The sequence below is a fragment of the Lachnellula hyalina genome (genome assembly GCF_007821495.1).
Source record: "Lachnellula hyalina strain CBS 185.66 chromosome Unknown contig00019, whole genome shotgun sequence".
Classification (NCBI taxonomy): Eukaryota; Fungi; Ascomycota; class Leotiomycetes; order Helotiales; family Lachnaceae; genus Lachnellula; species Lachnellula hyalina.
In genome coordinates, this window is record NW_022157133.1 from 132,950 (window position 1) to 145,729 (window position 12,780).

Below are 12,780 nucleotides of genomic sequence, written 5' to 3' on the forward strand. Positions count from 1 at the left end.
ACCGAGACATCAATCTCTCGGTAGATTGGGGTGCCATCCAGAGGTTACCTATGTCGTGATCAGGTTACAACAACTGGTTACTCACTCTGCGTCTGCAAGTCATCTTATCTTGCGGGTCTGGACCACGTTGTACGACTCTTCCCCATAACACACTTCTGTAGAATCTTCAATGCTGTTATTTATTAAGCTGCTCTGATGCAATGGTCATCTTGAGACTCTTTCCCCCCATTCATACAGAACCTCACCTCACCTCTATACAAGACTCTCTTCCCAAAAGCCCATATCCAACCCCCAGCATATAGACTCCCAAACTCCACGCTAAGCATGCAAGTAGGGCATAGATGCGTCAATTGGGTTATCAGTCATGAAGTCGTAATCCCAAGAGCGTTCATAAACCCTCCTTTGATTTGCCACCAAACACAGCAAGCATGAAGCTCTTCCTTCGTCCCATTTTTTGAATCCCTTCAGGCCGGCGGATGATTGCGCTTTCATTTGGTAGTACCGATGGAGACGGGCTATTACCATTACTCTTGAAAGGTGTTACGTTCTCGTCGTGTGTTGGAAGCTGGCCTCTGGGTGGCGATTTCATACTCGTTCTTCTCGTAGCCGCACGTGATAGGGTTCTGATGAGACCCAAATTCTTGAAAGCAGTCTCTTTCTCGAGTTCTTCAATCGCCCCTAATACGGTCTTCCCACCCGTTGCCAGATTCTCTTCAGCTATTGGTATAAATTTTATGAGGCCGCGATCAGGTGGAACACCTAAACCCTCATCCATAGCTTTTTGAAGGAGAATAGCGTTTCTCTTATTGGTCACGGGCTGTAACAGGGAGGGGATTGCGCTTATTGTGAGTGTGTAGGCTGGGTCGAAATTACCCCCGTACAATAAGCAGGCGGAGTGGAGCACTGTGACAATTATCGAGTTCTCGGAGCGTTGGTATCGCGTCGACAGTGCATAAGATAAGTCGGTAATGAATGTGTACTCATCTGAGATCTTGAATATATTAGCAAAATGTCTCAGCTTGGGTAGGAAAATCTTACAATGACGTTTGTCCTGACATCTGCTAGAACCATAGACTCGTTAGAAATTACTTGACGGGCGGAAGACGTGGGCTCTCGAGTTGCAAAGGCCTCCTCATAGTACTGCGACTTGCGTCTTGCCAGCTCCTGCTGATCGGGTGTCTTGCGCTCCGAAGATGAAATCACCTGCTCCCCAGGTGTGCCGCGACCAAGTTCTCTTGTGATTTCTACGGTTTCGGTGGAGAGGCTGGGAGAAAGGCTCGCGTCAGGCATCGTTGGTGACAGGAGTAAATCGATGTGCGAGACAGCGTTTTGGTTCCAGGGCTTAGATGCTGAGCCGTATCGGTACAGTGAGGTTTTTTGGGAGAGGGTAATGGGGTAGATGCTGTATCGACTGAGCGTTGGGCTGCACGACCTTCAGTGGGCTTTCGAAACGCGTATTAGCACATTGGATTTCGTAGAATTAAATGTGCGCGGGTATGAATATGTATGCCGGACATGAAACAAAGACGACTGCTGTGTACTGTAGGACAGCAGGCGGTACTGCGCGCCCACACCAGAGGTTGATCCGATTTGGTTGATTATGCCACGAAAGATGATTGAATCACGGATTCACTTCCTAGAATGTCATGCAAATAACTTAAGCATACCATACCATACCCATGCTGCCGCACTTGTGGTAGTAAAGGAAGAAAAGAAGATGGACTTTGTTGGATCTGCTTCGAATTGAAGGCTCGAGAGAAGACTATTAAAGCAAGCAGTGGGCCTAATATCTTTCCCCAGCGCAGCGCCATGCATGGCTCTTTCCTCGAAAAATTCTCCCTAAACAATGACTCGCCGGAGAAGCAGTCGAGCCCAGAATCGCATGCCCTATGCAAACTCACCGGAAATCATGCCAAAGTTGGACGCCCGTCAAATTCTCCGATTCTGAACCCATTGGTTGGCTTTTTGCGGGGGGTACTGGTACTGAGCAGGTGTTGACGAGAATCAATTTGTTATATTAGAAACATAATTTTCCGGTACAGTACCTAACTCCAATTTGGCGTGTAGATACTATCTGCTTGTTATAAGTTAAAAAGGGCCAGTGAGCTAAACTGGGTATCCTGATACTTCACGTTCACCGAGTAGACAATGAAGATACTACATTTAGTAGCCTAGTGGGAGTTCAAGTGTACCAAGAAGCATTGAAGCCTTCTGTTCTTCAGTAGTGAAAACTTGATTGGTCTGGTCATTCTCAAATTTTCAGGTTGCGTCGGCTTTAAGAGAACATTACCACAATCTCTCCATCAAACACTGCGCTAGCCAATAAATCTAGGGACGTGTTATTATATTGTACTCCAACTATTGCGATCACTTTTACTTTCTTACAGCTTCTCACTCTTCGCCACACCTTTTCAAAGCCCTTGCTTTATCTTCTGCCTCACAATTGCGTCCCGTTCCCAGAGCAAAATTGCCAAAGCCCCTATCGGTCCCGACACCAAAGTCCAAAGCGCGATCTTCGGGAACAGTTTCCTCCACAGTGGCACATCCTCAGGTCTATTGCCCAAGAATAACTCCCCGTATATTGGCAGGCTCTTGTTGGGATCCACAATAGCTTTTTCGCTAGTGGCGTTGCGATATAACAGGACAGCCCAGGCCAAGAATGCTGCTGCTCCGATATATAAATCCCACATCAAGAAGGTGTGAACGCCTTCGGCCAGGAGCTGCACCTGGTAATTGGGCTTTGGGAAGTAAGGAACGAAAATATTGAGGATATTGTTCTTCCCCAAAGATGCCAGAGTTTTTGCTGACGCAGGAATGACCCATGATGGCAACAAGGCAATGACAACCACTGGTATATGAGTAGTGATACACAATGCCAGCACAAATCTGTACACGTGTTTTACATTATTCAGATACGAGGTTCCCTGTGGCTTTGGGGGCTGTCCGTTTGTCTTGTCCCACATCTTCTTGATTATCCACTGAGACGTGCGTATAGTTATTGCGTGTATACCGACCGTCCAAATTGGAAACGCGTGCCAAAAGGCTATATAAATTTGATGAAAAGATGGATCGACGATTTTTGGTGATGGCAGTGCCATTAACAGCGAGGGAACGATGTAACCAAGGGTTATCGAAAATGGAAGGATTCTCAGATCCCAGGACGGAACTAAAAGGACTCTATTCGCATGGGTTCCAGGGAAAGGCTTGGCTACCGGGGACATGAGGATATGCAAGAATAGCCATAGTGGGACCACGACTGCAAATGAGAGATTCTGGAAAAGTGCTCCAACTGTGCTGATGCTGATGAGTGTTAGTTGCTGGAAGAGTACTCCGACTGTGCCGATGCTGGTAAGAATTAGTTGCTGAATACCAATTCTGTTTGCAAGGCGATGAGTCTCTTACTAGCTTCCTGCCCTGAAACGATTCCCCACTCTCATGCTCTCCATCATCATGAGAGTCCAGGCCGCCCCAAATTGCCCAAACCCGTGGAGGCCGAATAACGTCAAATCGCCATGGCTCAAGTCCAAGACGGGCGCAGAGAATACGACTAGGGTCGAAAGTCGGTAGTCGACTGCCTTAAACCCCGTATACCTCAGCAATAGAGGCGCATTTGTTCCAGGGAGCTCCGGTATATCCTCCGCGAACAGCGCTGGAATAGCTGCCAAGAGACCGTTACTCCTCGCGAGACCCCAAGTTCCACAAGCCCCCCCGAACGACAATAAAGGCAACAGTATCAAGACAATAGTTCGAGGGCGAAAGTGATACCACCGTGCAGGTGTATGACCCGTCAACAACGTCGATGGTGTGCCTGATAATAAGCTCATGCTAAATGCCACTTATTTTGATGCTCGACAGCGGAGACCGTCAGCAGTGTATGCTTCGCAGATCTGCCATACTCACTGGAAGGAATTTGAATCTGGATAAACACAAAACAGAGAATTAAGTTGACGGATAAGTGGTGAGGATAAAGAAACTTAAAGTTTATTATCGGGCTATCAGGACATTTTCTCTCCAGAGAGGCCAGATCACACCACCCATCATTTCGCCTTGCTGTTTAAATTCCATGTTTACATATCTGTTGAGTCCCAAGTAGGGAAAGCTCGTCGCGGAAAATGTGGAAGTAAGACAGCCTCGAAGTGAGGGGGACCAAAATTGTGATAAACTTCACGAATATTGGACAACATTGAAAACTCGATCTCAACCTCTCAATAGCGATGAAAAGAATAACCCACATCTATAACTTCTTCCTATAGAACAATATCATGAACCAACGAGCTGCGGTGTGACCAGCCAACTTGGGGTCTGCCTGGACGCAATATAGGGCAGCTTTAGCGTGCTTTCGAATAGAAGACAAGCTCAATTGAAAAGACGACATTGTCATGCAGGGAGAGAATGAGAGGGTACGAAGCCTCAAGAAAATGACCACAGGTGTACCACAGACCCCTTTTGTTGGATGGGATGCCTCGCAGCCTCGACATGTCCTCAATATCTCACATATTACAAGAGGTTTGAAAACTACCCCGGATAAAAAGCCCATGAGGCACAAGGGATAAGTCTTCCCAAACTCTTGCCTGTCTGAGTATGATTCAACCAACACTGGCACTGAGGCTGCCGTACAGCGGCACAGGAGGGAGATCAGATAGCAATGCTGGTGCTCCAAATGCCGCAGACTGTGCAGACTGTGCAGACTGCAGACTGCAGACTGCAGAAGAGCCATCGATACTGATACTTCCAGCCAACACGATGCATCTACCCCGAGGTGCTGTTGTATTGATGCTATTCAAAGCTTCATAAGCGCCCAGGGGAAAAGATGCATCCAAGCGCCAACCCCCCAAAATAAACCCCCGCCACACACCCAATCAGCTCCTCCTGATGGCGACGTGCTTCCAAGCGAGCATCTTCAACCACCAATCCTATCACCTCTTATGCATGTCTTGCAATCTGACTGGGCCTTTTCACCACCACCAGCGCATCGCAATCGCTATCTTGGGAATCTCGGGGAACTAGATCTTGGAGAAGAAGGAAATAGATCTGACCAGGAGCGTCTAGCACCGGGATGCCGCAGTGCGTCGAGGGGTTGAGGGTCTAACAATACTTTACCATACATACTGGGAGACGAGGTGCAGAGTACAGGAGCTTCTTTCCTATTTATGTCTCTATGTCAGCGTCTATCTGAACGATACAAGAAGTACTTATATGTTTCGTTTCCTCAATAAACCTTCAGTAACATCCACTCCATCAGTCTGTTGATCCAGCGTTTCTCTTCCTCATATTCCACCTTGCCCAAAATATCTTAATTCTATTATATTCTCTTATTTAATCACATACCTCACGACACTATGGCCGCCTTCAAGCCTGGTTTTACCTCCGAGTTCAATGAGTTCGAGGCTCCTGATGCTGGACACCAGAAGAACGCCAAAACTGCTCGTCTAGTCGAGTCTGCCCGCCTTGCTTTGACGTCTTTGGCTCTCTGCTCTTCCATTATTATCCTAGGGACCTCTGGCGATACTTTATCCGTCTTCAATACAACGCACTTTAGGAACAACTCTATCCTTTCATTATGGCCTGCGAAGTTCGATCTGAGGCCGACTGTTGCGCTGGTTGTCTGCTCTGCAATTGTTGTCGCTGCTAGTGCCCTCTCCGTGGCTGCGAGCAAGATATCAGCAGTAAGTCTAGCCCCTTCCTCCTCAACACATGCACAGGATACTGATACCTCCCTCTTCAGGTACGAAACAAACCTCTTGTCCACAGCTCGATCTCCTTCCTCGCCCCAACAGTTTGCCTGATCGCCGGTCTCGTCGGCACATCCTTCTTCTACGGCGTCAACTCTTCCAACTCTGTATCATCATTGCAGAGCTGGAGCTGCCAATGGTCGTCGGTCAACATGGACGTTAAACCACACTGGAGCACTTTGTGCAAGGAGAGTAAAGTGGCGCTGTACCTTACGGTTATGCTTATTCCTTTGGAGGTGATCATCTTGGGCACTGTTGCCTTTGGCGCCTTTGTAGAGAAGAAGCAAGTTGTCTACCATGAGCGTAAAGGAAGCCCTGCTATGTCCTGAGGACTGCTTGACTTTGAGGTAAAAAGAATAAGGGTCGCGGATCTAGAGCTGAGGGTTTTTATGTGGGGATGATGCTGCTAGATTGGCCTGGGCTGGCACATCTTAGGCCGGGTTAGCATTCATGGAGTTTATGTCTATTAGACCAAAGGATTGGATGGATCTGACACTGGTGTTAAACATAATCAACTTTACGAAACTTGGAATATGGGATGTTTGATAAAGTTCTACATCGTTCTTGACCCCTTTTGTTTCATCAGATTCAAGATCTTAAAGTACCTCATTGATTTAGGACATTTTATATCATGTAGGAGAATAATTCAGGTGAAAATAATGAACTTGATTGCTTTCAGTGAGGACGAGGCTGCCGCGCAAGGCTGTACGTGCTCCACTTCCGGTTAAGCTTGAAATGCATCTTTTATCAACAGTCTCACATCTACAGACGTTAGCATCTCTATCTTCACCTACAACAACCATGACATTGGACTGTTCCCCAAGCTGAGGTCCCTCAACGAGTCCGGGCGCAATATTCACGGAAATAGGGAGATCCGGGCTCATATAGTACCCCTCAACACGAGAGCCTCATGCCGCGACTTCAGCCGCGCCCCAAGGCCGTCGCGACATCGAATCTAACACCTGCCTCGGCCTCATCTACACCTGGACCCTCAATATCGAAAGACCCCTTCTTAAAAGCCGAGTCCCCAACCTCCCGGCCGACCGGCGGTCGGGAGCCAGCAGATCCAGTCTCGCAGCGTGCGACGCTCTTCCTAATCCGCCGTACCCTATGTACACACTTGGGTGATAAGGGCCGTAGCACCCCAGCGCCAATTAATGAGATACTACCACCGCTCACGAGTAGCAATGAGGTGGATGTAGAGCTTTACGCTTTCATAGCTATCATAGTCAGGGAATTTGTGCAGACGTGGTATTCAAAGATTACACCGGATCCATACTTCGTGGAGGAGGTTGTGAAGATAATAGCACATTGCACAAGAGCTTTGGAGCAGAGGCTTAGGAAAGTTGATCTGGAAAGTTTACTGTTCGATGAGCTGCCGGATTTGTTAGAGACACATGTGCAAGGTATTTATAGCTATATCTCTTCGGTATATTGAACTTTCGCTGATGCGGAGTACTAGCATATCGAACTGCGAATTACTCTACACATCCATCGCCGCTTGGAGGAGAACCGCGGAAAATATATCACTCCCTATGGCCTTTTCCTGCGTTGGCGCCAGTTCCGGACGATAATGCCTTCGTACAGCAACAACTGAACAATGAGGCGCACTATAGGCAATTACTGGTACATGGAATACTAGCCGTCCTATTGCCAACTGAAGATCTGGAAAATGATTGCTTGACCACGTTAGTAGGACAAATAGTCTCTGAAATGATATTGGGTGGCGGTATTGGCGGGAAAGCTTCTGAGCCGTGGCTATTATGGGAAGGTATTACGAAAGTTTCGGAGGTCATCCAAGACCATCTGCCAAAGTCAAAGGCCAAAGTTCGTCATGACAGGTCAAAATCGCAATCCTTGAGCCAGCCGCCCGTGGATGTTACTGGAGGTACCGAGAAGAGATGGAGAATTGGAACGTCTATCCAGAGGACGTTTTGGCTAATCCTCCAATATGCGTTTCTCACATTCACGACTATACGCTTTTTGATTATTACCATTGCGACATCACCCTCGCTCCCGTCTCGTATTACAGCCACGAATAAGCCGCCTAGCTTGATACAATCTCAAGAGCATACGGGAGAGCCGAAGTTGACCACTGACAGAGTGTCAGATGGCTCGAACCGACCAGTAAAACGGCCTATCATCAAGATGAAGCTATGGTCTTGTTTCTCTAGCCTATTTGATCTCGATTTTCGGATGCCGTGGCTTTACGGGATGGTATCGATACTTCAATGGGGCGCACTTGCTGGTCCTGGGGAAGTGGGGAATATTGATGGGATGCTTGATAAGTGAGTACTCATATTCCAAAAGCCTCTCCGTGTTCAAGCGCTTGAGACCAGCGTCACACCGCATGAAATTTCAATCACTTGACTTCGGATCAACCGAGTCAGCTTGCAAAGAACCAAATTGTTTCATTCTCGCAAGTCATGCACTCCCTTTTTATCGTTATGCATAAAATGCCTGTCAGATACACAGGCTAAGGCTTACTGGCTGCGGGAAAAGTATGAAATCGTGGTCGATCTGTTGTTAGAAGCCGAGTTGGCGTCTTCATCTGTCTATCGCATGAGTATGGGTTGCAGTAGTGGAATGGCAACATGGCTATGGAAACAACCCATGAAACTCTTATCGTCATTAATGCAGTTCCACGGCCGCATTATCCAGATAGGTTTCATCTCCTCGTCCTGGCCTTGCAATAGTTTGAAGGTCGTGTTGGGGGGATAAAATCAAGCAAGCGAGCGAGCCTTACGACAGCCTTCTTTACGCGCCCGGCGTTATTTGCAGGGGCTCCTCACCCGGCGGCCTCGCGTCGTACCGCACCTCCCTCCCGTGCAGACGTCACTTCTCGTCCACTCGTTTCATTCCCCGCCTCAAGCTCACACGAGTTTTGCATGCTGCCTTGGGCGAGGGTCTGGACTGGACGTTGGGCCCAGCATTGACCCCGCCCCATGTTTGGTCGAACCATCAATGAGGCTTTCTTTGCTTCAAAACTTCCAACATTTGCACCAAAACCATTTCAACCGTCATGCCATGCATAGAATTCTGCACTGCACTGCCGGTGTAAAGGCCGTCAAAGGACTAACTAATGTGTAACCCCAGAATACTCTCCCATGCAGTCCAGACACATGTCCTAGATCCTTCGCTCTTGCCACTACTGCTGCGGACCGCTCGCTCAGCGCTCTTCCCCAACAATACTCTAGCGCCCTCACGCACAATACCCTCTTCCGCCGAACAACTCCTCATTCGACGCCGATGCGCCGAAGCCATCTTATCGCTCTTGCCGGCCAAGATCCAGGACATATATTTCGGCGCTGGTATAGAGCGGAGGGTTGGGGAGATTGAGGAGGTGCTTAATGTTTTCAGTGACAGCTATTGCAATAAACATCTCCTTTACGGTGTCGTGGAGTTAATCGTAGTTCGCTTAATACCCGAACTGGACCATAAAGGGGTGGATGAGCTTCTGGAGGAGAGATTGAGCTAGTTAGAAGCCAGAGCCAATAATAAGACTTTTCAAATAATCACTTGTTCGTGGACCTAGACAAAGCTTTTGTTCAAGAGGGGCCTCCCAAAATTCAGATGGGCCGCCTAATATTGAAAAGACTAGACTGCCGACTGAGGTACCATCCATCCATCCATAACCCTATTTCCAGTCCCTTAAATCCAGGACCTCCCATCCCTCCCTATTCCTTTCCCCAATAAGTACAACACAATCCAAAAGCCCTTATCCAAGCTGTGAAACCACCCGTCGTAGCTCCCGCCAGTTTACCGAGCTCGAACCAGACCCGATGGTCACTTTAGATGCACAAAAAACCGAGAAAGGAAACCGTGCTTTGAAGCCAAAAAGAAGAAAAAAATGTAGATAAAAAGATGTGATAAAAATGGACAGGAAAATGTAAAGTAGATGGAAAATGGACAGGCTTGAAGATACGTTCGCGTGAGCGGGAGGTGTATACAATGGGTATATGGGTTGTTTTCCGGGTGCCAGCCTGCACCCCCGACCGAGAAGAGCGATGTGTAGGTATATGTTACGAAGTGAAAACAAGAGCGGATATGGCTTGAAATGAAGTAAGTGCTGGGTTTGGCGCTGAGAACGCCGCTGTACAATGTTTGTGTGATGATGATGATGAAATAGCGGATAACGCCGTTAGATGATGCGGATGAGGCATGTAAAGACAGAGGCAAAGGAAAATATGCTTGGAGTTGAGCTTTAGCAGCCTGCACTCATGGACTGTTCCATCTTGGGCGCCGGCACATGATGGATCTCTGGGTCTTGTTCTACGATTCGATGAAGACCGCCTGGAAGGGTTTGGGGTCCGCCTCCTTGAAGTCGCAGCTTTTCGGTCAGCTTCAAGACGGTCATGTACTCGTTTTGGTCTACTAGGCCATTTGGGGCCTGTTGGAAAAAGTTGAGTAACGTATCGAGGGCTCGTCGTGCGTCGTCTTGCGTAGGAGAGCTAGGCGCTGAGGACCCCGGTGGTGATTGTAGGCCTGTGATCGGCGTACTGGATGAGGGAGGCGCCATGGACCCATTGCTGCTGCTATGGTGCAGTGGAGGCGAGGAAATCGCAGAGTCCATTCCGAAGGGAGGCATCTCGTGGATTGGAGATTCTATCGCTGAAGATGGTTCTGTCCCAGGCAGGTTGTATTTGGGTGTCAGGGGCTCAGACTGGGACGAAATGAAAGATGGATCGATACCAAGCATTGGAAATGTCTGACTTCGTGGCCTCTGGAAATTATTCCCCGCGGGCGGGAGTCGCGCTTGCTGCGATGGTAGCCAGGAAGCAGAGTTGTTATCCGGTGAGAAAGCAAATGGAGTGGATGGACTGGTAGGGCCTCCTGAGAACGATGGTTGGGGGTCTGTAAAATTACTAGACAGTGAAGTCGTACTCTGAGAGTTTGAGTGCTTGTAGCCACCATTTCCCTGGCCAAAATCGATGTATCCATTAAGGCTTTCGGATCTTAGATCGTCACTACTTTTAGTCGCAGACAACGGCGAGGGCGAAGGCAGTGCCCCAGGAGAAGTAGGAGATATCCCGTTAGGCGTCTGAGAAGCTGAGGGTCCTGCTGAATCCGGAGCAAGTGATCCACTATCCGAAATATTTGTCTCTGAAGCTCTTCGTGACAGCCTTCCTGATCCGATGCCATTCTTCTGCTTGAACTTTTCAAGCCAACTTGAGCTATTTGTCTTCAAATGACTCTCATCATTACCAACAGTAGTAGCAAAGAAACGAGCCTTCTCCTTAATAGTAGCATCTGTTAAGGGAATACCCTTTTTCTGGTTATTTCTGACCCAGTTTGAAAGCGCTCGTTCAATATCAGGAAATTTCCCCTTGGATCGCTTCACTGGTGACAAACTCCTGTCTTCTGGATACAGGTACTTCTCTCTTTGTCGGAGAACTTTCGACACAGTACTGAAATTTCCATCTTAGTAATTGCACGTAAGAGTCTTGATTTTTTAATATACCTTCTTTCAACACCAAACATTGCTGGGAACTTGTTAGCAAAAATGCCTCACATGTTCTCAAATTTTGCTTACCTCCTATCTCCGTTTGTTTCACAGACGGATTTTCTTCATGATATTGACACATGCGTCTTCGATCATTATCAGTGAGTGTTTTCCGAGGAGTAGGAGCTGTATGTATTGCTGGTAACTTTGTAATGCTTCCTCTGACAACAGGGGCCGAGGCAGGAGGGATTGCAACTGGGGGCGCCGAATAATTTGCTGGATTTGTCAACATGCTGGGCCATGTTGGATGGCTGGGCATGATGAGAGGGAGTAGTTGTTGGTGCGTTGGTAAAGAATGAGGTGGTTGCGATACTCGTGGAACATGGAACGACGCTTCAGTCGGAAGCCCATTATTCTGCATTGGCTGCATGGGAAACCCAAAACCTCCATGTTCGTATATAGGCGATTGATGTTGCGAAGAATTATAACTGTGACTTATATCGACCCACCCATCACTGCCACCAAAACCGTTATCGTTTCCCCCATGATGCTCCTGGTCCATCCCGATCTGAGCCATCATTGAATCGTGCATTGTCTGTTGGAATGCGATGCGCAATTCCAAATGTCAATGCGATTGCAATTGTGATTGCGCATCGATTGCGAGGTTGTTCGTGCCCGAGCAAGACGAGTCCGTCGATGTTGGTGGTGTTCCTGGCTAAGGCAGTCTTCAAGAACGGCAGACTGCATGCATGATAAGCAATGGTTCCTGGCAGCGGCGTCGAGAAAGGAACCCTGCTTGCTCAGCTGCAGCAGCGTTGAAGGAAGGGCAATTCGTGCGGAGTCAAGTTGAACGGGTCGAATGGAATCGAGCGCGAAAAGCTGCTTCCACGCGCAAACAGCTTAAAGCAAGTAGAACAGGCGCTTTGAGCAGGAATCTGGAACCGAAAGTGAGGGTAGAGATGGTATGTGTACGGGAGGTTAGGTTTGGGCAGGGAAGGGCAGCGGGCCTGGGAAACGGAAACGGAGAAGCTACTTGTGCGGAGAAGCTGTGGCTTTACTTACTGGCCCAATTGTCATGGATGCCGAGTCAAGCTCTTGACGGATCTTCAAGGTTCACGAACGCGGGTACGGGGGCTATTGGTACGGGGGCCAGTTTGTGGCCTCACCTCCTCACGCTGCACGCAAGCCTTGGTGTGGCAGTCTGCACTGAGGCTTTCAGGGCCAGGTTCAGCAGGGGAAGCTTGATAGCACCGGCTCTGCGACCAACACGCATCAAGCAAAGTGCGCCGCAGCGGGAGTAAGTACTAGACCCAGCTAGACTCTAGAGAGGATAGGAGAGGATTGGCGCGTTATTGCGAAAGAATTTGGGGGCTTGCACCAGAGGGCCCTGCCGCCCTACTCCGTATGCATAATAGCAGTTGAGTTGCAGTTTGTTTGTCTGTCCATCGACGTTCAAACCAGACGAGATCCGTACCGTAGCGTACGGGCAACGCTGAATTTTAAGACCATGCCATGTCAGCACGCATGCCCTGGGCACGGGGAGTACCAGAATCGGATCAGATCAGATCCTCGTGGGCCGAACTTGCAGATAAGGGCAGAAGGCAA

General features: G+C 48.6%; 5 protein-coding genes across 5 annotated transcripts; 2 read left to right on the plus strand and 3 right to left on the minus strand.

Moving 5' to 3' along the window:
* Positions 1-388: 388 nt before the first annotated feature.
* On the minus strand, positions 389-1,401 carry LHYA1_G001383 (uncharacterized protein; the record flags this gene model as incomplete). Its single annotated transcript, XM_031146366.1, has 2 exons — positions 389-991; positions 1,039-1,401. Coding segments are annotated over 2 exons (966 nt in total), but the record flags the coding sequence as incomplete, so codon positions are not given.
* A 1,010-nt stretch (positions 1,402-2,411) lies between these two features.
* ctvD_0 (Citreoviridin biosynthesis protein) lies at positions 2,412-3,824 on the minus strand (the record flags this gene model as incomplete). Its single annotated transcript, XM_031146367.1, has 2 exons — positions 2,412-3,345; positions 3,403-3,824. The coding sequence occupies 2 exons, from the start codon at positions 3,822-3,824 to the stop codon at positions 2,412-2,414; spliced, it is 1,356 nt and encodes a 451-aa protein (XP_031008145.1).
* A 1,515-nt stretch (positions 3,825-5,339) lies between these two features.
* Positions 5,340-6,061, plus strand: LHYA1_G001385 (uncharacterized protein; the record flags this gene model as incomplete). The annotated part of the gene is made up of 2 exons (XM_031146368.1): positions 5,340-5,666; positions 5,726-6,061. 2 exons carry the CDS (start codon positions 5,340-5,342, stop codon positions 6,059-6,061), a joined length of 663 nt encoding a protein of 220 aa, XP_031008146.1.
* A 581-nt stretch (positions 6,062-6,642) lies between these two features.
* On the plus strand, positions 6,643-9,210 carry pxa1 (PXA domain protein; the record flags this gene model as incomplete). Its single annotated transcript, XM_031146369.1, has 3 exons — positions 6,643-7,138; positions 7,195-8,020; positions 8,829-9,210. The coding sequence occupies 3 exons, from the start codon at positions 6,643-6,645 to the stop codon at positions 9,208-9,210; spliced, it is 1,704 nt and encodes a 567-aa protein (XP_031008147.1).
* A 726-nt stretch (positions 9,211-9,936) lies between these two features.
* Positions 9,937-11,467, minus strand: CENPB (Major centromere autoantigen B; the record flags this gene model as incomplete). The annotated part of the gene is made up of 3 exons (XM_031146370.1): positions 9,937-11,140; positions 11,194-11,215; positions 11,266-11,467. 3 exons carry the CDS (start codon positions 11,465-11,467, stop codon positions 9,937-9,939), a joined length of 1,428 nt encoding a protein of 475 aa, XP_031008148.1.
* Positions 11,468-12,780: the final 1,313 nt, after the last annotated feature.